This window comes from Carcharhinus amblyrhynchos, chromosome X (genome assembly GCF_965287045.1).
Source record: "Carcharhinus amblyrhynchos chromosome X, sCarAmb.v2.hapA, whole genome shotgun sequence".
Taxonomy (NCBI): Eukaryota; Metazoa; Chordata; class Chondrichthyes; order Carcharhiniformes; family Carcharhinidae; genus Carcharhinus; species Carcharhinus amblyrhynchos.
In genome coordinates this window covers 8,658,226-8,682,504 of record NC_137359.1, presented here as the reverse complement: position 1 = coordinate 8,682,504, position 24,279 = coordinate 8,658,226, and the positions used below count along the sequence as shown (strand labels likewise).

At 43.6% G+C, this 24,279-nt stretch overlaps 1 protein-coding gene across 5 annotated transcripts in view; it reads left to right on the top strand.

Annotated features, from left to right (window-relative positions):
- The window catches only part of smarcc2 (SWI/SNF related BAF chromatin remodeling complex subunit C2), a 145,062-nt gene that overhangs the window by 44,774 nt on the left and 76,009 nt on the right, over positions 1 to 24,279 (top strand). For all 5 annotated transcript variants that reach the window (XM_080218061.1, XM_080218060.1, XM_080218059.1 and 2 more), the window contains exons 8-10: positions 8,625 to 8,700; positions 13,919 to 14,050; positions 15,138 to 15,253. In XM_080218061.1, the coding sequence (XP_080074187.1) occupies positions 8,625 to 8,700; positions 13,919 to 14,050; positions 15,138 to 15,253 (324 nt within the window). The remainder of the gene's footprint in view (positions 1 to 8,624; positions 8,701 to 13,918; positions 14,051 to 15,137; positions 15,254 to 24,279) is intronic.

The window sequence follows — 24,279 nt, the reverse complement described above, 5'->3', positions numbered from 1 at the left end:
AAATTTCATAGAATCCTACAGTGCAGAGAGAAGCCATTTGGCCCATCGAATCAGCACTAACCACAATCCCACCCAGAGCCCTATCCCTGCAACCCCATGCATTTACTCTAGCTAGTCCCCCTGACGCTAAGGGGAAACTTAGCATGGCCAATTCACCTAATCCGCGCATCTTTGGACTGTGGGAGGAAACTGGAGCACTCAGAGGAAACCCATGCAGACATGGGGAGAATGTGCAAACTCCACACAGACTGTGTCCCAAGCCAGAAATTGAACCCGGGTCCATGGCACCGTGAGGCAGTTGTGCTAACCGCTGTGTCACCCTGCAGAAGGAGGCCATTTGGCCCATTGAGTCTGTACTGACCACAATCCCACCCAGGCCCTATTCCAGCAACCCTCATTTACTCTGCTGATCCCCCTGACACTAAGGGGCAATTTAGCATGGCCAATCCACCTAACCTGCGTATCTTTGGAGTGTGGGAGGAAACCGGAGGAAACCCATGCAGACACAGGGAGAACGTACAAACTCCACACAGACAGTGATCCGAAGCCTGAATTGAACTTGAGACTCTGGTGCTATGAGGCAGCAGTACTAACCACTGTGCCTCCCAGAGTGAGTTAGTTTTTCCTCACATCCCCTCTAAGCCTCCTATCCCTTACTTTAAATCTCTGCTGCCTGGTCACTGATCCCCCCACCAATGAGAAGGCACCATTTGAGGCAGTGTAGTGTTCTGAGTGTGACAGATAGAGAGCGAACACTGTCACAAAGTGCAGTAAGAAACATGGGAGAATAGTGTGACACAAAAACACATCCCTCAACTTTGGAGAGATAGGGAGTTGGAGTTTGCCTGGCACCATGACGATTCCATCAAACCTGCACATCTTTGGATACTGAAGGACAATTTAGCTTGGTCAATCCACCTAACACACACATCTTTGGACACTAAGGGACAATTTAGCATGGCCAATCCACCTAACCTGTACATCTTTGGATACTAAGGGGCAATTTAGCTTGGCTAATCCACCTAACCTACACATCTTTGGATACTAAAGGACAATTTAGCATGGCCAATCCACCTAACCTGCACATCTTTGGACACAAAAGGACAATTTAGCTTGGTCAATCCACTTAACCTGCACATACTAAGGGGTAATTTAGCTTGGCTAATCCACCTAACCTGCACATCTTTGGAACTAAGGGGCAATTTAGCTTGGCTAATCCACCTAATCTGCATATCTTTGGAACTAAGGGGCAATTTAGCATGGCCAATCTACCTAACCTTGGCCTGTGGGAGGAAACAAGAGCACCTGTAGGGAGAATGTGCAAACTCCACATGGACAGTCACCCAAGGCCAGAATTGAACCTGGGTCCCTGATGTTGTGAGACAACAGTGCTAACCACTTCTGAGGAGGAGATGCTGTGAGTTGGAGATTAATTGGGTGGGGGGTGGGGGGGGGGTGTTAATTGATGCAGATGCAGCCATATGGATGGCTATACTTTTGGACTTGAATTTAAGTAACTCTGCAAAATTGATGTGCAAATTGAATGGGTGAAAATCTGAGGCAATGGTTGACAGTGAATAAGAGGAACTTGGGAGTTATTTCTGCAGTGACTGAGTGTGGTGGAGATAAGTTCAATGGAGACACTCAAGAGGGAGTTGGATTATTATCTGAAGACCATGCAGGGCCAGGGGGAAAGGCAGGGGAGCGACTTTAGGTGAATTGCTCCTTCAAAGCGCCACTACAAACACAAGCTGAAAAGCCACCTTTTGTGCTGTAACCATTCTGATTCTGTCCTTCTACATTAGTTGTAACAACCACAGAATCAAATCTTTGACACACAAAGCAGACTTCAGATAAATTAAGCCCAAGGAGATACATTTGTTCATCAATCTCTCCAAATGATTCAATTACCATGGTTATATTGTCCACTTAAGCTCTTTCATAATTTTATTACTGTCAGCAGTGACTAATCAACATGCCCCACACTCTTAAGATATGGATGACCCATTCCTTCTGCTTCTTATCCTTGCCAAACTTTCCCTGTTCAGCAGAAGTGAAAGCTCTTTTAATCCTTCATGTGCCGATCCAATGAACAGCCCAAAACATTACAATGCATGGGTAACATTAACCCATGTTCCTGTAGCAGCAGAGTCAATCTGTGACAACTTTATTCATTCATAGGATGTGGGTGCCGCTGCTAGGCCCGCATTTATTGTCCATCCCTAATTGCCCCTTGAGAGAGTGATAGTGAGCCTTGAACACAATTGTGTACCTTGTGAGACATTTCAGAGGATAGTTGAGAGTCAACCACATTGTGTCTGGATTCACATGTAGGTCAGACCTGGTAAAGACAGCAAATTCATTTCCTCAAAGGACATTAGTGAACAAATGGGTTTCCACGACAATCTGACAGTTTCATAGTGACCATTACTGTTTCAGCTTTCTGTTCGAGATTTCTTTCATTTATTGAATTGGAATTCCCCAGCATTTTCACACAGAGGGTGGTGAGTGGCTGGAACAAGCTGCCAGAGGTAGTAGTAGAGGCGGGTACAATTTTATCTTTTAAAAAGCATTTAGATAGTTACAGGGGTACGATGGGTATAGAGGGATATGGGCCAAATGCAGGCAATTGGGATTAGCTTAGGGGTTTTAAAAAAAAATAAGGGCGGCATGGATAAGTTGGGCCGAAGGGCCTGTTTCCATGCTGTAAACCTCTATGACTCTGAGTCAAGAGATTTGAACTCATGTTTCCGAATCATTGGTCCAGGATCTGGATTGCTAATCCAGTAAAATAACAGCTATTCCTCTGTACCTGCCAAACAAAACTACTTACTAACTGCAAAACTTAGTGCTTAAACTTGAGCATAGAAATAGTTAGCGGGTATAAATAGTTGTAAACAGGGCCCCCGAGCAATTTTACTTAAAACTAATAACAGAGGTTCCAAGACCAGCACAGTGCAGCCCTGTTATTTAACACTAACTAACTTACTGACTTTTAGATCAGTGTCTGAAATTTATACAATTAATTCATTTACATAAGAACATAAGAACATAAGAAATAGGAGCAGGAGTAGGCCATCTAGCCCTTCGAGCCTGCCCCGCCATTCAATAAGATCATGGCTGATCTGTCGTGGCTCAGTTCCACTTTCCCACCCTCTCCCCATAACCCTCAATCCCTTCTCTTATCAAAAACCCATCAACCCGCTTCTTAAAAATATTTAGCGAGGCAGCCTCCACCACTTCAACGGGCAGAGAATTCCAGAGATTCACCACCCTTTGAGTGAAGAAGTTCCTCCTCAACTCCGTTCTAAACCGCCTCCCCTTTATCTTGAGGCTGTGCCCCCTAGTCCTACTGTCTTTTTTGAGCGGGAAGAATTTTTAACTCCTCATGTTAATATCATTAGATAGCTTGTCTATTGGATGGAATAAAGTCCATGTGCTGCTGGTTAGCAGTGTTAGAATCACATTGGCCTATCAAATTTGCACTGACATGTGAGAAACACCTGACCTCCCATCAAACCCCACTTACCAGCACTTGGCCCATAGCCTTAAATGTGATGATGTGCCAAGTGCTCATCCAGGTATTTGTTAAAGGATGTGTAGCAACCTGCCTCCACCACCCTCCCTGGCAGCTCATTCCAGACCATCACCACCCTCTGGGTAAAAAAGTTTTTTGTCATATCCCCCCTGAACCTCCTGCCCCTCACTTTGAACCTATTTCCCCTCGTCATTGACCCTTCAACTCAAGGGAAACAGCTGCTCCTTATTCACTCTTTCCATTCCTCTCTTAATCTTGTACACCTCAATCAGGTCGCCCTCAGTCATATCTGCTCCAGAGAAAACAGCCCAAGTCTACCAGACCTCTCTTCGTAACTGAAATGCTCCATCCCAGGCAGTAACCTGGTGAATCTCCCCTGCACCCCCTCCAGTGCAATCACATCCTTCTCATAATGGGCCAACCAGAACTGCACACAGTGCTCCAGCTGTGACCTCACCAAAGCTCTATACAACTCCAACATGACTTCCCTGCTTTTGTAATCTATTGATAAAGACAAGTCTCCCTCTGCCATTTTCACCACCCTACTGACATGCCCTTCTGTCTTCAGAGATCTATGGACAAACACACCTAGGTCTCTTTGTTCCTCAAAGCTTCCTAGTGTCATGCCATTCAAAGACACTACTGTCAAATTACTCCTTCTAAAGTGTATCACCTCAGTTTTCATGGTTAAATTCCATCTGCCACTTATCTGCCCATTTGATCATCCTGTCTATATCTTCTTGTAGCTCAAGACACTCAACCTCATTGTTAATACCTGGCCAATCTTGGTGTCATCCACAAATTTACTATTCCTAACCCCAAATCGTCATCCATGTTGTTTATATAAATGACAAATAATTGGGGACCTGTGGTATGCCCCTGGACAGTGGCGTAAAGTCAGTAAAGCAACGTTCTGTCATCACCCTCTGTCTCCAGTAATTGAGCCAATTTTGAATCCGCTTTATCAAATTACCCTGCATCCCATGTGCATTTGCCTTCTTCACAAGTCTCCCATGTGGGACCTTGTCAAAGGCTTTGCTGAAATCTATATTAACTACTTCGACAGCACTACCCTCGTCTACACACCTAGTCACCTCCTCAAAAAATTCAATCAAACTTGTGAAGCATAAGAACATAAGAAATAGGAGCAGGAGTAGGCCATCTAGCCCTTCGAGCCTGCCCCGCCATTCAATAAGATCATGGCTGATCTGTCGTGGCTCAGTTCCACTTTCCCGCCCTCTCCCCATAACCCTTAATCCCCTCTCTTATCAAAAACCCATCAACCCGCGTCTTAAAAATAGTTAGCGAGGTAGCCTCCACCACTTCAACGGGCAGAGAATTCCAGAGATTCACCACCCTTTGAGTGAAGAAGTTCCTCCTCAACTCCGTTCTAAACCGCCCCCCCTTTATCTTGAGGCTGTGTCCCCTAGTCCTATTATCCTTTCTGAGCGGGAAGAGTCTCTCCACCTCTATCCTATCCATCCCATTCATCATCTTATACGTCTCAATGAGATCTCCCCTCATTCTTCTAAACTCTAACGAGTACAAGCCTAGTTTATTCAGCCTCTCCTCATAGCTCAACCCCCTCAACTCCGGTATCAGCCTAGTAAACCTCCTCTGCACTCCCTCCAAGGCCAAAATATCCTTGCGTAAGTACGGCGCCCAAAACTGCACACAGTACTCCAGCTGCGGCCTCACCAATGCTCTATACAGCCGCAGCAAGACCTCCCTACTTTTATATTCAATCCCCCTCGCTATGAAGGCCAGCATCCCATTCGCCTTCCTGATCACCTGCTGTACCTGCAAGCTGGGTTTTTGCGACTCATGCACAAGGACCCCAAGGTCCCTCTGCACCGTCGCCTGCTGCAGTTTTTCGCCACGTAAGTGATAATCCTTCCTACCATTATTCCTACCAAAGTGGACCACCTCGCACTTGCCAACATTAAATTCCATTTGCCATTTCCTGGCCCATTCACCCAGCCTGTCTAGATCCTTCTGTAGACTCTCCACACCCTCCACACAATTTGCCTTTCCTCCAATCTTGGTGTCATCAGCATGACCACCCTCTGACAAAGCCATGCTGACATCAAGGCTTGCCTCACCAACTGGAGACAGATGCTCCCCTTCAGAAATTTCTCCAATAGTTTCCAGACCACTGACTGGTCTATAGTTCCCTAGTTTATCTCTACAACCCTTCTTAAATAGCAGAGCCAATTAGCTGTTCTTCAGTCGCCTGGGATCTCATCTGTGGCCAGAGACAAATTAAAAATTTGTGTCACAGTCCCTGCAATTTCCTCCCTTGCCTCCCACAGCAGCCTCAGGCACAGTTCATTCGGACCTGGAGATTTAACACCTCCAAAATCTTGTCCTCCCGATGTCAATTTGCTCAAGAACCTCGCAGTCTCTCTCCCTGAGTTCCATACCTTCATCCTCAATCCCTTGGGCAAAGAGATTTCCAGAGCTTGTCTTACTGTTGAGTTGATCTTCCTCCCCTGGGACAGCAATGCTAGTTTCTGGAACATTAAACTGATGACCCACTTCAGTGATGGAGCTCTGGGTGAATCTGCCTTTCACACAAATGATGATATCTGAGCTAGCTAACTTCACTCTTGGTTTCCTTAACCTCAACCTTGTACATTTAAGGGATACACTTATCTCTGCCAGTAACTGGTTACTGTAACCATACAGTTTAACTTGCATAATTTTTTATTCTGGGTCCTGAATTTACTTTGTACTTGTGAAGGTTCCCTTTTTACATAACCGTGGTGAAGGTTGTTTGAGAGGAAGCTGGAGAAAATGTGCAAAGTAAACAGAGTATCTAAAGATGTGTAGGTTAGGTGGATTGGCCATGCTAAATTACCCCTTAGTATCCAAAGATGTGCAGGTTAGGTGGATTAGCCATGCTAAATTGGCCTTTGGTATCCAAGGGGGATAGGATGCTCTTTTGGAGAAATCGGTCCAGATTCAGTGGGCCAAATGGCCTGCCCCTGCACTGTAGGGATTCTGCAGATTCTAAGAAAATCTGTTGCGAGGTGTTCCAAGCACCATGTTATGTCCCTTAAATTCCAAGGGACCTCTTTCCATTCAGTTGACCACTCTGAGTGACACGTGTCAAGAATGTTCACCTCTTTTGGTGTCCAATATGTCTAACAGTATGTAAAAGAAGTTCCCTGAATGAATGAGAGATGTTTGCTTAGGCATGTCGCATTTGACTTTTGCTCCCTGATATTCTCAGCCTTTTAATAAAGGGTCCTATATAGGTCTGATTAGGATGTCCTGTTAGTGAGGCTATTCTGAGTACAGTCTTCAGCTAATGTTTTGGCATTGGTAAGGAATGTTTTACTTGTGATCTTAATTTACTTCAGTTTCACAACATTAAGTTTAACTACCAATTCCATTTTTGTAGGCACCCTTTAAGCTAAAACCTCATTTTGAGAACATATTTCAGGAAATGTACAGGATATTTCTCCGACAACCAACTGAAAGCCTGGATGATATTTCCTTGCTTGTGAAAAGTATTCTTTCTTGCGCGCTTTACAGACAAAGCGTACCATACATAGAGAAGGAAAGGAGAGGGTGCAGAATATAGTGTTACAGTCATAACTAGGGTGTAGAGAAAGATCAATTTAGTGCAAGGTAGGTCCATTCAAAAGTCTGACAGCAGCAGGGAAGAGGCTGCTCTTGAGTCGGTTGGTGCGTGACCTCAGACTTTTGTATCTTTTTCCAGACGGAAGAAGGTGAAAGAGAATATCATCGTACAGCAGCACTTTCATACAAGCTGACACTTGCTGTTGAAGTATAACTTATTTATTCACAAAGCTGCAAAACACTGCTTCAAATACCCACTTTGTCCAAGCATTTTGGAGAACAAAAGGGCAAAATCTCAATTGATTAGATGATACTTTTTGTCTGCACAATCTTGTATTTGAAATATGTTTCAGTTATGAAATGAATCATTAAATAATTTGTGCTATAAAAATATGTAAAATTGGCCAAAACTTTGTGGCTGGTTTTTGTTCCATACTGAAACTGAGAGAATAAACGGTTTGGGCTTATACTCATAGAATCCCTACAATGCAGAAGGAGGCCATTCGACCCATCGAGTCTGCACCAACAACAGTCCCACCCAGGCCCTATTCCCCTAACACCTCATATTTACCCTGTTAATCCCCCTGACACAGTAAGAAGTCTCACAACACCAGGTTAAAGTCCAACAGGTTTATTTGATAGTAAACGCCACTAGCTTTCGGGGATTGCCCCTTCGTCAGACCATCAATCCCACTGACACCAGGGTCAATTTAGCATGGCCAATCAACTATCCTGCACATCTTTGGACTGTGGGAGGAAACCCATGCAGACATGGGGAGAACGTGCAGACTCCACACAGACAGTGACCCAAGCTGGGAATTGAACCCTGGTCCCTGGCGCGGTGAGAAAGTAGTGCTAATCACTGTGCCACCATGCTGCCAGACTTGCTGGAGTTTAGAAGGATGAGAGAGGATCTGATCGAGGTATATAAAATTCTAAAAAGGATTGATAAAGTAAACGTAGACCAAATGTTTCCTCTTGTGGGGTAATCTGGAACAAGAGATCACAGGTATAGGTTGAGAGGAGGTAGATTTAACACTGAGATGAGGAGGAGCTACTTCTCAGAGGGTGGTGAATTTGTGGAACTTGGTGCCCCATAGCACGGTGGAATCTGAATCATTGAAGGGTTTCAAGAAGGAGGTACATATATTTTGATTTAAAAGAAAATGTGTATAGGAAACAGGTGGGGAGGTAGATTTGAGACCAGGGAGCAATCAGCCATGATCTGATTGAATGCTGAATTTGCCTTCTTCCTAGTTCCCATGTATATATCTGTGCTCAACGTAACTTACACCATGAGCAGAAAATCTTTACGTTTATCAGGATTCTGATGGAACATTTTTAGGAGCAGCAATCTAGAGGCTGGAGCTGGGAAGTTTTCATGCTTTGCTAATACTTCGTTAAGCAGCAATATAATTGCCAAGAATTTGTATGTGACAATATTAGCAAGTATGCTGGATCATGATGTTGGAATTTCTCCTGTGTTGTGTCACTCTAGTTATGATACATGGATCCCAGCCAGTGAAATTGAGGCAGCGGTCGAGGACCCTCCACCTACTGAGCGACCCCGGAAGGTTTGCAGATTTATAATTCCTGATATGTTAAAATGTATATATTTATAACATTTCTTGCGTGGGAATTCAAAAGATGTGGCAGAGATGTTTCCCATTTATTGCTGTGTCTGAATGAAATTCTGAACCATTTTGGATATTTAATAACAAATGACCATGAAACTTGAGTATGGGTCAAAGCAGTTTATTTTGCTATTTTGAGCCATGTTCAAAATATAGAAAGGCCTGTTTTATTTAATCAATGTAAATTGCTGTTATAATAACACTGGGCTTTCTGAGTTCCTCTACCATAGCCCTGAGTCACCAAGAATCATTACAGCCCCTTCCCCATCCCTCCCAGGGCCCAAAAACCCCATCAGCCTCTGTAACCCCCTCTCCTGGTCCAAAGGTGATGGTATTCCAATTAACATGGCTGGTGTTGCCTTTGTTGGAGGTAGATATCACAGAGCTGGTAGGTACCCTTGAGATCAGTTTGGTTTATTACTACTGTGCATCCTGCATTGGTTAGGATCTTCCAAAATTCCCTAGATTCAGATTGGAAAACCCCAAATGTTACACCTCTATTCAAGAGACAGAAGTTCGGAAACTACAAGCCAGTAAGCCTAACATCTGTCATTGGGTAAAGGCTAGAATCCATTATTCAGGAGGTTAGGATGGGGCATTCAGAAAATCAGAATGCAATCAATCAGAGTCAACATTGTTTCATTAAAGAGAAATCATGTTTCCAAATATATTAAAGGGTGGATAAAGGGAAACCAGTAGGAGTAGCATATTTGGATTTCCAAAAGTCATTTGGTAAGGTGCCACATGAGCGCTCATTGCACAAGATACGAGCTCCTGGTGTTGGGGATACTATGGATAGAGGATTGGCCAACTAACAGGAAGTAGAGTTAGGATCAATTTCAAGGTTCACAAACTGTAACTAGTGGAGTGCCACAGGGATTAGTGCTGGGGCCTCAACTATTTTCGATGAAAGGGCTGGCTTTATTGTAGCCAAATTTGCTGATGATACAAAGATTAGTAGGAAAAAAAAGTTGTGGGGAGAATACAGAGAGTCTGTAAAGGAATGTAGATAGGATATGTGAGTGGGCAAATATTTGGCAGTGGAGTATAATATGGGAAAGTGTGAGGTTGTCCCCCTTTGTTGGAAGAATAGAAGAGCAGAATATTATTTATACAGAGAGAGATTGCAGAATGCTGAGGTACAGGGGGACTTGGGTATCCTGGTACATGAATCACAAAGTTAGCATGCAGGTACAACAAGTGATTAGGATCTCATTGTTGGCCTTTGTTGCAAGGGGAATAGAATATAAAAGTAGGGAACTCTTATTACAACTGTACAGGATATTGGTGAGACCACATCTAGAGTACTGTGGACAGTTTTGGTCTCTTTACTTAAAGAAGGATAGATTTGCATTGTAAGTAATTCAGAGATTCCTAGGGGTGAAGGGGTTGTCTTGCATGGAAATTCTTCCACAGACAGGACCGATGTTCATTGGGGTTTGGAAGAATGGGAGGTGATCTGTTGAAACATGTAAGATTGCGGAGACTTGACAGGGTGGATGCTGAGAGGATGTTCTCATTTTGGGTGCTTCTGGAACCCAGGAGCTAAGTTTCAGAATAAGGGGTCTCATTTAAAATATAGGAGGAATTTCTTCCCCCAGAGGATTGTCAGTCTTTGGAATTCTCTTCCTCAGAGAGCAGTGAAGGCCGAGTCATTGAATATGTTCAAGGCTGAGTTTGACAGATTGTTGATGTACAGGGGAGTTAAGAGTTATGGGAGTAGGCAGGAAAAAAGTGGAGTTCAGACCTTAACTAGATTAACCATGATTGAATTGAATGACAGAGCAGGCTGGAAGGCGTACTCCTGCTCCAATTTCTTTTGACCTTACAAATGCCAGTGTGCACGGTGTGGATATTGAATCGAGTAACGGGGGTATTGGTAAATGAATGGTGTGGAGTTTCTCGAGTGTTCCACCCCTGCAACCCTCAGACATCTGTACTCTTGAGGATTCTGGACTCCTCCACATTTTAATCAGTCCACCACTGCTGGCTATGCCTTCAGCTGCCTCAGCCCTAAGCTTTTGACATCCTTCCCTTAACCTTTTCTGCCTCTCTTTCCCTCCTCAAAGATGCTTCTTAAAACCTACCCTTTTCAGTTAAAATTTAGTTATTAGTGTCACAAGTAGATTTACATTAACAATGCAGTGAAGTTTCTGTGAAAATCCCTTCGTCACCTGTTCGGGTACACTGAAGGAGAATTTAGCATGGCCAATGCACCTAACCAGCATGTCTTTCAGATTGTGGGAGGAAACTGGAGCACCCGGAGGAAACCCACACAGACACGGGGAGAACGTGCAGACAGTGACCCAGGTCCGGGAGTTGACCCAGGACCCTGGCGCTGTGAGGCAGCAGTGCTAACCACTGTGCCACCCATTTTGATCAAAGGTATCGGAGTGTCTTGAAGTTTTATTGTTAAAGGTGCAATAGAAACTATTGTTGTTGCACCTCAGCACTTTGGGATTATTCCATCATTGTCCTGATTTAAGCTTTGCACATGGTGGCATGACTTAAAGTTGAGATGAATTGCTTGTAGCTGATCTAGTTCAGCTTCAGGTCAGTGGTGACCCCTTATGTATTGATGGTGGGGGATGACTTGTTTGAGTTCCCAGTAGTCCACCTGGGCTGTCACTCCTTCAAAGAGGTTGAGGCAAACTCTTCCCCTGCCCTTGGAATCTATTCTGATCATTGTTATTCAGGTTATTTTGCATATAATTCTCAAGTTTGCCCCTGTGTAATATTTATAGAATAATTGCTTATTTGAAAGATAAAAATGAGACAGTATATGGATTGAATTTTTTGAGAAAATGAATTATTAAATGAATCAATAACATTATAAAATGGTGCCATTTAGCTGCATTAGCAAGGTGCTTGACAAGGTTCAGCTCCATTGTGAGATGATCGATAATGCAGTTTGGAGAGGGGGATTTCCTGATGTTTCACATCAGGTAGATGCTGCTTTAAACTGAAACAGAGATGGGCTCGCTGGATTTTAGTAGTGCAGCACTTTTCAGTACCACACTGGTATTTTTGTACTCAAGGCCATGAGAGGATGGGGGACGGTGTGGCAAGGAACTGATGGGCTTGGGCATACAGATATACAAATCAATAAAAGTAGTGACACAGCTTAATATGGTCATAAAGGAAACAAAGCACTTGATTTCCAGAATAGAATTGAAAAGCAGAAAAGTTATGTTAAACTGGTATAGAACCAGAACCCCTCTATAGTATGAAAAAGGACAAAGAGACACTGGAGTGCAAAAGGAGAATTAAGAAAATGATACCAGAACTGAGAGGTTATAGAATCATAGAAACCCTACAGTGCAGAAGTCCATTCAGCCCATCGAGTCTGCACCGACAACAATCCCACCCAGGCCCTAATCCTGGAACCCCACATATTTCACCCTGTTAATCTCCCTGACACTAAGGGCAATTTACTCTAACCCGCACATCTTTGGACTGTGGGAGGAGACCCGGAGGAAACGCCATGGGGAGAATTTGCAGACTCCACATAGACAGTGACCCAAGGTTGGAATTGAACCCGGGTCCCTGGCGCTGTGAGGCAGCAGTGCTAACCACTGTGCCACCATACTACCCAGTATTGGGAAAGATTGAAAAGACTGTGCAGCCACCTGATATTAGTCTTTAAGATGAGGAAAAGGTTTGATAAGATTGACATCAAGAAGATACTTACACTTGTGGGCGAGTCCAGAACCGGGATCCATCAATATATAATTCAGATGTTAGAGGGAGATTTTTCACACAGAGGGTTGTGGGGGCCTGGAATGCACTGCCAAGTAGGGTGGTGGAGGCAGGCACGCTACAGTTGTCTAAGGCTTACTTAGATAGGCACATGAGCAGACTAGAGATGGAGGGATATAAAAGATTGTTCTAAATAAGGATCAAGAGCCTCGGGACGTTTCTGGGAATCAATAGATTCCTATGGACCGTCCAACATATTTTATGGCTCACCTATCTTATGTTTGAGCTTCTGGGGATTCCATGAATGTCTGTATAAGTTGTGTATGTTGACTGATGTCGTTTTTTTACATTCCACAGGTGATTCGGTCCGCCTTGTTGTCCGACAAGGGGCATACACGCGGTGGGTCGTGCGAGGGCTGCTCTTGGATGTTGCTTCGAGAGTTGCCTAGTGCTTCACGTCGTTGGTGTACGCTTAAACTGGGCCATCTGACGGGCAACACGACAGCTCAGTGACTATCGCTGTTTGCTGTGCAGATACAGGGACCCGGGTCAGATCTCCAACTTGGGTCGGTGTCTGTGGGAGTTTGCACATTCTCCCCGTGCTTGCGTGGGTTTTCTCCGGGTGCTCCGGTTTCCTCCCACACCCCCAAAAATGTGCTGTTAGGCTGATTGGTGTTAACAAATTGTCCCTGAATTAGGCGTCCCTCAATCTGGTTACAATTGTCTAAACTTGCACACCTTTATTGTGGAGTCCAATAGGCGTAGACAAAGGTCATAGGTAGAAGAGGGCACTCACAATGTTAAAATGGGCTGAAGGGCCTGTTTCCTGTGCTGTGTTGTTCTTTGTTCTAATATGGCATAACCATGAATACAATGAATGAGAAGCTCAGGAGAAACATTTTCACCTGGAGAATGATGAGTGTGGAACTCTCTGTCATAGGGATAAGTTATTAAATAACATAGATGCATTTAAGGGAAAGCTCAATAAACCACGAAGGAAAGGGAGAGAAGGATATGGTGATCAGATTAAATAAAGAATGGTGGGAGGAGGTTCAGCTGGAGTACGAACTGCAGCATGCCCGTTTTGGGCCACATAGTCTGTGCTGGGACTAGTAATATTCCATCACCTCCCTTTCTCATGGTAACACCTTATTGACTACTGTTTTTTGCTGGTGGGTTGAAGAGATGAAATAATGCAGCAAAGAAATGTTTGCATTTAACTAAAAAAGATAATGGAAGCATTCCAGTGTTCATCTGCTGTTAAACCCTGTGGACTGATTTTCAAGACTAACTAAATTTCCTGGAGTTCTGAAGAAGAATCATATTAGACTCGAAATGTGAACTGTATTTCTCTTTCCACAGATGCTGCTGAGTTTATCCAGCACTTTGTTTCTGTTACAGGTCTCCGGCATCTGCAGTCATTTGCTTTTTATTTAACTGAACTTCTGTTTGTTGAAAGGTCCATGCGAAGTGGATAATGGACACCGATACTTTTAATGAATGGATGAACGAGGAAGACTATGAGGTGAATGATGACCGGGCACCTGTCGTTCGACGAAAAAGAATTTCTGCCAAAACATTAACAGAAGAGGTAATTTCTACTGTTTTCCAATTTACCTCTTTTGTGACTTGAAGTGAGTTTCATCAGTGTTGGGTTTGACTCAGTCTTGATTTTTCCCAAAGATTGTTGGTGATTATGTTTAAATGTGAACTTGCAATGTACTTTAATAAAAATAGATGGAAGCTTTCAAGACAGGGATTCACTATAGCTTATTATTTCAGAATTTAAAACAAGATCATCTGACTTTGGGTAAATGTGTACCAAATCAAAACTTGAAGAATCAAATACAGGGGTGGCACAGCAGTTAGCACTGCTGCCTCATAGTGCCAGGAACCCGAGTTCAATTCCCGGCTCCGGACATTATCTGTGTGGAGTTTGCACGTTCTCCCTGTGCCTGCGTGGGTTTCCTCCCACACTCCAAAGATGTGCTGGTTAGGTGCATTGACCATGCTAAATTCTCCCTCAGTGTACCCGAACAGGTGCCAGAGTGTGGCGACTAGGGGATTTTCACAGTAACTTCATTGCACTGTTAATGTAAGCCTACCTGTGACACGAATCAAAATAAAACAAAAAAAAGGATCCTTTCCTGTTCATTTTCCAAACAGAATTCAGTCGTTCAAACTTTTCTTCAGTTGCTTCCAATGTTCAGCATCCAGCAGCTCTAAAATGTTTACTTTTGTAACTATTTCTGGACTTGGTTCTACCGTACTGATTAGTTGGTATCCTTCCCCTGACTAACAGCTATTATTTGAGGATTGTTTCTTGTCTGGAAACACACAAGTTAAAGTCTATTTCTTAGTGTCACAAGTAGGCTTCAGTGAAGTTACTGTGAAAATCCCTTAGTCGCCATACTCTAGCACCTGTTCGGGTACACTGGGGGAGAATTTAGCACGTCTTTCAAACTGTAGGTGGAAACCCACAGAGACATGGGGAGAACATGCAGACTCCGCACAGACAGCAACCCAAACCGGGAATCAAACCCGCGTCCCCGGTGCTGTGAGGCAGCACTGGGCACTGCTAACCACTGTGCCACCAGAATTATTTGTGATTTGGTGCTTTCAGTGGGAATGAGATATCGCTGGTTGAAGATGAATGACCCTCAAACTTTTATTCAAAGGTACACAGCCCTGACTCAGATCGGAGAGATAAGAAGGGAAGCAGTCACAAAAAAAGGAAACGTTCCCCTTCTCCTTCTCCAACACCCGACTCCAAGAAAAAGAACACCAAGAAAGGGTGAGGCACTTCCCTTATCTGGGGAAATTACTGCTTGGTTTAAAATTGGAAAGGTTGACAAGGCTTGTTTACTTCCTGTGTGAATTTCTTCTGCAACAAGGTATGCCAACATTCATTCCCAAGCTGCTGGCCTGGACTTGACCCTCTGAACAAAAGTGAACCGATCTATTTTTCATCAAATCTATCAGACACGTTAACTCTAGTGTCTTATACCACTCAAATTTCATCAGGATGTGAAACACTTTAAAAAAAAAATTGTATGTGGCCATTGTACATATACGTTGGCACTGTGACCAACTCTTTAAAGCTTGCAAGTGGAAGGCTGAGTTAAATCAACAACTTTGGGATTGGGAAGATTGAGGAAGGTGAAAGGAGCATTGTTGATCTGGTGTGAAATTTGAGCGCTGAAAAGAGATGAGCCCTTCCAACTTTATAATGAGAGCGCATTACTGTCCTTGTATACCCTGCCCTGTTCTTAAAGCTGGCAACAAGCAAAAAGTGGTATCCATAGAATTAGTATTTGGGATGATGGCATTGTGTGAATCACCAGTTTTTGAGATATGCAGCCTGAACAGGCTTCTGGCCCCAGAAAGCCCTCTTCAAAACAAGAATTCTGATGTTTCTGGGCAGAATGTAAAGAGCAAATAGTGTGTTGCTGGAATAGTCCTATGTTCATGTTATTAATGCACTGAAATAACCAAAAGCCTCAAGACACACCTGGCACACTCCCAAGTATCATATATGCAAAGTGTACATCGCATTCTCCATCACACATCCTTGATTGGCTCAAATCTATTTGTGACAAGCAACAAATGATTATGAATTGAATAATGTTGGCTGCCTAAAATATCAGTGAAGAAATCATAAAAATAGCAATGGCGAGTTAGTAAATAGTTACTGATAAACAAGCAGCAAGGAGGGAAAGGGGAGCTCATTAAATTGCTCAAGGTACTTGGGGGGGGGGGGGGGGGGGGGGGTGGAATCCTTTTGGCCGCCATCTTGCTTTGCCAGTAAAATAAGGTTTCTAACACGCACAAAAACTTGAACAGTTCCCCAGCAAAACCGTAAACTTAGGATTCTCCATGTTCTTGGAAATTTGTCCAATAAATTTATTCTCAGAGGCACACCAATGCATGGGGGCCTGGGGCTTGGTTCACCTGCATTCTTGGAGGTTGTTTCGTATAATTGGACTATTATTTTTTTGGTATCATCACATGTACAGCCTTCATGCGCTGTAAAGAAAATGGAGAATTCTCGGCCTGTTTTTATTGTATTTACTAAGTCACTGCAAACCTCAAAATGCAAGTTTAATTATCTTTTATAATCTTGTGGCAGATTTCCAGTGGTGTTACCATGTCAGTGAATGCACAAATGTTATGCCGATTGAATTATCAGGCCCACTAATTTATCATATCCCGCTATCTCTTTCTGCTTCTCACACATGCATGCAAGCTCGCTTTATAGTTTCTCTCTCTCGTGCTTTCTCTCTCCCCCCCGCCCCCACCAACCATACTTATTCTGCATCTGTGCCTCTGCTGCATCTTTCTTGCTGTCTCTTTGTGTTTTTTGTTTCTCTCTATTTCTGCCTCATAGTCAGTCTCTTTTCTTTGGATTTCTCTATGCCACTTGCTCCTTCTGCTCCCTGCTTTCTGTTTTTCTCTGGTGTTGTCAGTATCTGTTCCTTCTCTTTAAAGTGTTTTTCATTCATCCTCTGCCCCATTTCCTCAATCCAAGAATTGATGTATTGACCAGAAAAGTGAAGCAGGGGAGGACCTGCAATGGAGAGAAATAAAATTTATTCTCTTGGCTTTGTAAGTTCAACTGATCTAGTTATGTTTTTCGGAGGGAAACCCTGAACAGTTGAATTTGGCTATGGAGAACAAATCAAGTATAAAATGATATTAAGAAAAAATAAACTATGTTGTCCAGTGATTTTTACGAAAAAGTCAAATTTTTCAGTTGAGACAAGCAACAGGGATAACTTGTTGGTAATATATGGTGCAAAAGTATGTACACCACATTGCCATTGGACCAGTAATCTAGAGATCCAGCTTCAAATCCTGCCATGGCAAATTCAATTATTGTAAAAACCCATCTGATTCACTACAAAGAACAACACAGCACAGGAAACAGGCCCTTTGGCCCAACGAGCCCACGCCGCCATTTTAACGTTGAGTGCCCTCCTCTACCCATGACCTTTGTCTACTAATGTCCTTTCGGGAAGGGAATCTGCCGTCCTTTCCCGGTCTGGCCTACATGTGACTCCAGAGCCACAGGAATGTGGTTGACTCTCAACTGCCCTGTGAAATGGAGGGCAGTTGGGGATGGGTGATAAATGCTGCCCCAGTCAGTGATGCTCGCATCCCATAAATAAATTTTTAAAAACGATGAACAGTGACAGCTGCCAGTCAAAGTATAAACTTCAAGCTCAGACTTTGAAAGGGGCTGAGTTCTTAATGTAAAAATATTAACAAAAGCATTTTCACAGAATAAACCAAGCATCATGATAATTTGGAAAAATGTACTGTTTATGTTTTCATTGTGTTCCAAACCTTATTTTAGAAATTTCAATTGCTGTGTAAAAACTGGCGGACAAAAGACCTTGCAATTTTGATTTGAACAGTTTGATCAGTAGCCTTCCCCTCTGAGAATTGAATCTGAGTGAAGAAACGTGAATGTCACACAAATACCTGGAGGAAGTTTGCATGAGGCAGAATACATTTGTTTTGTTGCTCAGTCAACTGGAAGAAGCTTGGATCATGAGTTATGAATTGTTTGGTATAAGCTTATAATGAATTGGGTAGTAGAAATGAACGCATCAGAAAAGCAATAGGTGTGAAACTGGAGTGTGTGATGGTGAAGGGTATTACAGGAGGTGTGCAAAAGTCTTAGTATACTGGTGCACCTACTGTTACATTACTCTGCTTGAATCAGTGGTTTTATATGACCAAAAGTGTTAGGCCAAATGGTATTACTGGGGACGTTGATTTGGAAGCACTGGGGAAGCCCTGAAAGGCAGCCTGACATTTAAGTTTATCTATTAGTGTCATAAATAGGCTTACATTAACATTGCATTGAAGTTACTGTGAAAATCTCCCTAGTTGCCACACTCCGGTGCCTGTTCGGATACACCGAGGGAGAATTTAGCATGGCCAGTCCACCTAATCAACATGTCTTGGACTGTGGGAGGAAACCGGAGTCATAGAGGCTTACAGCATGGAAACAGGCCCTTCGGTCCAACTTGTCCATGCCACCCAGTTTTTACCATTAAGCTAGTCCCAGTTGCCTGCATTTGGCCCATATCCCGCTATACCCATCCTACTGTCTAAATGCTTTTTAAAAGACAAAATTGTACCCGTCTGTACTACTACCTCTGGCAGCGTATTCCAGACACTCACCACCCCGTGTGAAAAAATTGCTCCTCTGGACTCTTTTTATCTCTCCCCTCTCACCTTAATCCAATGCCCTCCAGTTTTAAACTGCCCTATCTTTGGGAAACAATGTGGACTATCTAGCTGATCTATGCCCCTCATTATTTTGTAGACCTCTAAGAGTTAAAGAGGTTTACAGCATGGAAACAGGCCCTTCGGCTCAACTTGTCCATGCCGCTTTTTTTAAAACCCCTAAGATAATCCCAATTGCCCACATTTGGCCCATAATCCCTCTATACCCATCGTACCCATGTAACTATCTAAATGCTTTTTAAAAGACAAAAAATTGTACCTGCCTCTACTACTATCTCTGGCAGCTTGTTCCAGACACTCACCACCCTCTGTGTGAAAAAATTGCTCCTCTGGACTCTTTTGTATCTCTCCCCTCTCACCTTAAACCTCTGTCCTCTAGTTTTAGATTCCCTTACCTTTGGGAAAAGATATTGACTATCTACCTTGCCTATGCCCCTCATTATCTTACAGACCTCTATAAGGTCACCCCTCAGCCTCCTACACTCCAGAGGAAAAAGTCCCAATCTGTTCAGCCTCTCCTTATAACTCAATCCATCAAGCCCCAGTAGCATCCTAGTAAATTGTTTCTGCACTCTTTCTACATTAATAATATCCTTTCTATAATACGGTGACCAGAATTGCACACAGTATTCCAAGTGTGGCCTTACCAATGTCTTGTACAACTTTAACAAGACGTCCCAACTCCTGTATTCAATTCTATAAGATCACCCCTAAACCACCTACGCTCCAAGGAAAAGAGTCCCAGTCTATCCAGTTTTCCTTATAATTCAAACTATCAAGGCACACCGCTGATCATAGGCCTCCAGTTTGAAAAACAACCCTCTACAACCACCCTCTCATCAAACCAATTTTGAATCCAATTGGCTACCTCACCCTAGATTTAACCTAATGCTGCCATGTGGTATCTTGTCAAAGGCCTTGCTAAAGTCCATGTAGACATCATCAACTGTGCTACCCTCATCTACCTCCTTGGTTACCCCTTCAAAAAAACTCAAATCAAATTTGTGAGACATGATTTTCCACTGAAAAAGCCATATTCACTGTCCCTCATCAGTCCTTGCCTCTCTAAATGCCTGTAGATCCTGTCTCCCAGAATACCTTCTAACAACTTACCCACACAAATGTTAGGCTCACCGGCCTGTAGTTCCCAGGCTTTTCCCTGCAGCCCTTCTTGAACAAAGGCATAACATTTGCCACCCTCCAATCTTCAGGCACCTCAAATGTGACTATCACTGATTCAAATATTTCAGCTAGGGGACCTGCAAATTCTTCCCTAGCCTCCCACAATGTCCTGGGATACACTTCATCAGGTCCTTGGGATTTATCTACCTTGATGCTCTTTAAGACTTCCACAACCACCGCCTCTGTAATATTACACTCCTCATGACATCACTATTTGTTTCCCCAATTTCCTTAACACGCATGCCTTTCTCAACATATACTGATGAGAAATATTCATTTAGGAACTCGCCCATCTCTTGTGGATCGGCACATAGATGAACTTGTTGATCCTTAAGAGGCCGTACTCTCTCCCTAGTTACTTTCTTGCCCGATTTGTAAAAGCTCTTTGGATTCTCCTTTGTCTTATCTGCCAAAACACCTGGAGGAAACTCACGCAGACATGGGAAGAATGTGCAGACTCCACACAGACAGCCAAGTTGGGAATCGAATCCGGGTCCCCGGCACTGTGAGGCAGCAGTGCTAGCCACTGTGCCGCTGCTGAGATTGGCTCCCAGGACAGACCAGGAGGAGGTAATTGCCTGCGTTTCACAGAACTGGAGATGGAGGCTGAGCCTCTAGGCAGGTAAAAGGAGAGAAAATGTAATGACCGCAACAAGCAGCAGGATGACCAGAGGAGGAGTGGATATGTTGTAAATAGCTAGCAGAGCTATGAGTATGAGTAAAGGGAAAATATTTGTTTCAACAGCTGTGTAAGATGTCTTTATTTGGGAGCTGGGTGACCAGAAAGTATTTCTTCAGTGACAGGCCAAGCTTTTAGGCAGGCAGAGTCGGAAACACCTTTTCTTTATAATTTTAGAACCAAAGTGACAGCAGTAACACGAATATAACTTGAAGAAATCAGCTACTTTCCAGCCTGCATACAAGAACCAAAGTGAAAGTACAATTGATTAGTATGAAATTGAAGCAGTAGAGATAATGTGAGGTGCAGCAGTGTCACCCAGTGGTAGGAGGCCAGCAGTTAAGACATCACCATTGTTAGCCTAAGCTCTTCCCATTGTGGCTCACAGCAATGATGCAGAAGGTCTGGTGAAATGTTGTCAACTGTGAGCTCTGTGAAAGTTGCAATAAATATAAACTTTGGACCTCGCAGCTGTTGTATTTCAAAAAACACGTATTTGGAAAGCTAGTTATTTCCTCCATTTTCAAACCTTCATAACCCCTTCAAGAGCAGAAATGGAGGACTTCAGTTGCCTTTAATAATATGCAGGATTAGATCACTTCACTAAAGGAAGAACAGTGGCCTTCAGACTACAGGCCAAGGTCTAGCCCTGTTCTAAGCTATTTCCAACTATCTCGTCCTGTGGTAGCCCAGCTGCTTCTCGGTGCTATTACACACCTGAATAACTAAACAGTGTAACTGTGCTGCAGACGCAGAGTTATACCACAGTAGATCAAGTAGTAGTTTAAAAAAACACTTTTTGCGTTTAGGTGATTTCATGTAGCAGTCCAAAAAATGTAAACATCAGGACAAATTTAGCTGGCAGGGAAACCCCAAATGGGAATCTCACCCTCTATCTTTATCTTTCTCTCCTTCATCACACACTCTTTCCCCTTGATCCCTTTATCTCCTTCTTCTCTCCTTACGCTCTCTCTCCTTCCATTCCTCTTCCTTCATCCTTCCTTTATATCTTACCCTCCAATTTCCCATCTATTTATCCCTACTGCCCCGTCACCTCTTTTCTTCTCTCCCCTTTGCCTTCTCTTCCTCTCTCTCCATTCTCCATCCTCTTAAATTTTGACCTCCCACTCTCTTCTCCATGCTCTCCCTTCTAGCACAATTAAACTAGCCACAGTCATCTCCTCTATTTTCCTCTTAGCCCCAGTGTAGGGCAGGGCAAGGGATCTCTCTGAGAACATGATCTCATCTTCCCTCTGTTCCATTTGCTGTCTTATTTCATGTATGGATTGAGGGCCTTAAAATGCATTCAGCAGACCCCATTTTGTCTGCCCTGTCAAAAGTGTGAAAATCGAAAATGGCACCCTTTTCCATTACCGCCTCCCTTCTCTTAGGCCAGTGCATACACGTCCAATTCAATTTTTTAACAATTCTGATTTTAAAAAAAACACCCAATGTGTTCAAAGATTTGAGGACTTTCAGCTGAGTAAATAAAAAGAAACTGTTTCCAGTGCAGAGGTGTCAGTATGCAGAGGACACATTTGCGGCACAACCACAAAAAGCCGCAGATACTGGAAATCTAAAACAAAAGTAGGAAGTACTGGAAAAACTCAGCAGGTCGGGCAGTGTCTGTGGAGAAGGAAACTGAGTTAACGTTTCAGATCACCTAAAACATGAACACTCTCCACAGATGCTGGCTGGCACATTTTAGGACCAGAGGAAAGATATTTTTCATTTTAGAACATAAGAACATAAGAAATAGGAGCAGGAGTAGGCCATCTAGCCCTTTGAGCCTGCCCCGCCATTCATTAAGATCATGGCTGATCTGAAGTGGATCAGTTCCACTTTCCCGCTTTCTCCCCATAACCCTTAATTCCCTTGCCTACCAAAAACCTATCTACCCGTGACTTAACTGTATTTAACGAGGTAGCCTCCACCACTTCAACGGGCAGAGAATTCCAGAGATTCACCACCCTTTGAGTGAAGAAGTTCCTCCTCGACTCCGTTCTAAACTGCCCCCCCTTATCTTGAGGCTGTGCCCTCTAGTCCTGCTGTCCTTTCTGAGCGGGAAGAATCTCTCTACCTTTACCCTATCCATCCCTTTCATTATCTTATACATCTCTAAGATCCCCCCTCATCCTTCTAAACTCCAACAAGTACAGACCCAGTCTATTTAATCTCTCTTCATAGTCTAACCCCCTCATCTCTGGTATCAGCCTAGTGAACCTCCCCTGCACTCCCTCCAAGGCCAAAATATCCTTGCACAAGTGCGGCGACCAAAACTGCACACAGTACTCCAGCTGCGGCCTCACCAGTGCCCTGTACAGTTGCAGCAAGACCTCCCTACTTTTATATTCTATCCCCCCCCTCGCTATAAAAGCCAGCATCCCATTCGCCTTCTTGATTTTGGAATGCACTGCCTGAAAGGGTGGTGAATCTCTGGAATTCTCTGCCCATTGAAGCGGTGGAGGCTACCTCGCTAAATATACTTAAGTCATGGGTAGATAGGTTTCTGATAGACAAAGGAATTAAGGGTTATGGGGAGAAAGCGGGAAAGTGGAACTGATCCACTTCAGATCAGCCATGATCTTATTGAATGGTGGGGCAGGCTCGAGGGGCTAGATGGCCTACTCCTGCTCCTAGTTCTTATGTTCTTATGGTGGAAACAGATTCAGTAGTCATTCTCAAAGGGGAAATTGGATCATCGCTTGAAGGGGAGGGGTTATATGGAAAGCATGGGGGAGTGGGATTAATTGGATAGCTATACCAAAACTGCACAGGCACAGTGGGACAAATGGCCTCTTCTTGTGCTTCATGATTCTCCCGTAAAACTAGATTTGTTTGTAGGAATGTTGCAAGAACTGCTCCCCAAATAGCCTGCCTTCTTTCTACAGATAGAGTTTGAGTTGTAATTTCTGCTTAGCCCGAGTGTCAGGAATTTTCAGCTAGTGTATATTGTGGGAGTTCCAGGATGTTGAAGTCAGGAGGACACCTACAAAGAGCAATTAGGGTGGTGGCGGTTTCACATTTTGTTTGCGCTCTGCACAGTTTGTATCGCTATACAATATTGTATTTGCACATAGTTGCCGTCAGCTTCTTTCCATTAGAAATTCCTGAATGACAGTGGAAACCGTTTGTGGAAACTTGTCACCCTGTCATTATGTCTTCCATCCGCCCACCACCAGTGGTAACATTACTGACATAAGGCACTTTCTATCATCTGTATTGACATAGAAACTTAGAATGGAAATATAAAAATAATGGTTAAATGAACTACCTTGAAATCAAGTAAGTTTGCACATTCCGGTCCAAGTATCTGCTGCCCCCACCATCCTTGCTTCAGCTGACTACACTTGGTCTAGACTGCCCATGTACAACACCGCGGGAAATCAGTGAGTTAAGAAATCAGCGTGTGTGGAGTTAATCTGTGTGGAATTTGCACTTTCTCCTCACGTCTGTGTGGGTTTCCTCCCACAGTCCAAAGATGTGTGGGTTAGGTTGATTGGCCATGCTGAAATTGCCCCTTAGTATCCTGAGATGCGTAGGTGTAGGGATATGGAGGTAGGGCCTGGATGGGCCAGATGGCCTCTTTCTATACTGTAGGGTTTTTAAAATTCTCTGTACATTCTGAGCTAGCGTTGTTAAGTGAATTTTTATTTTGGGATCAATGAGGGCAACTAGTGTCAGCAGATCAGATGGACAGA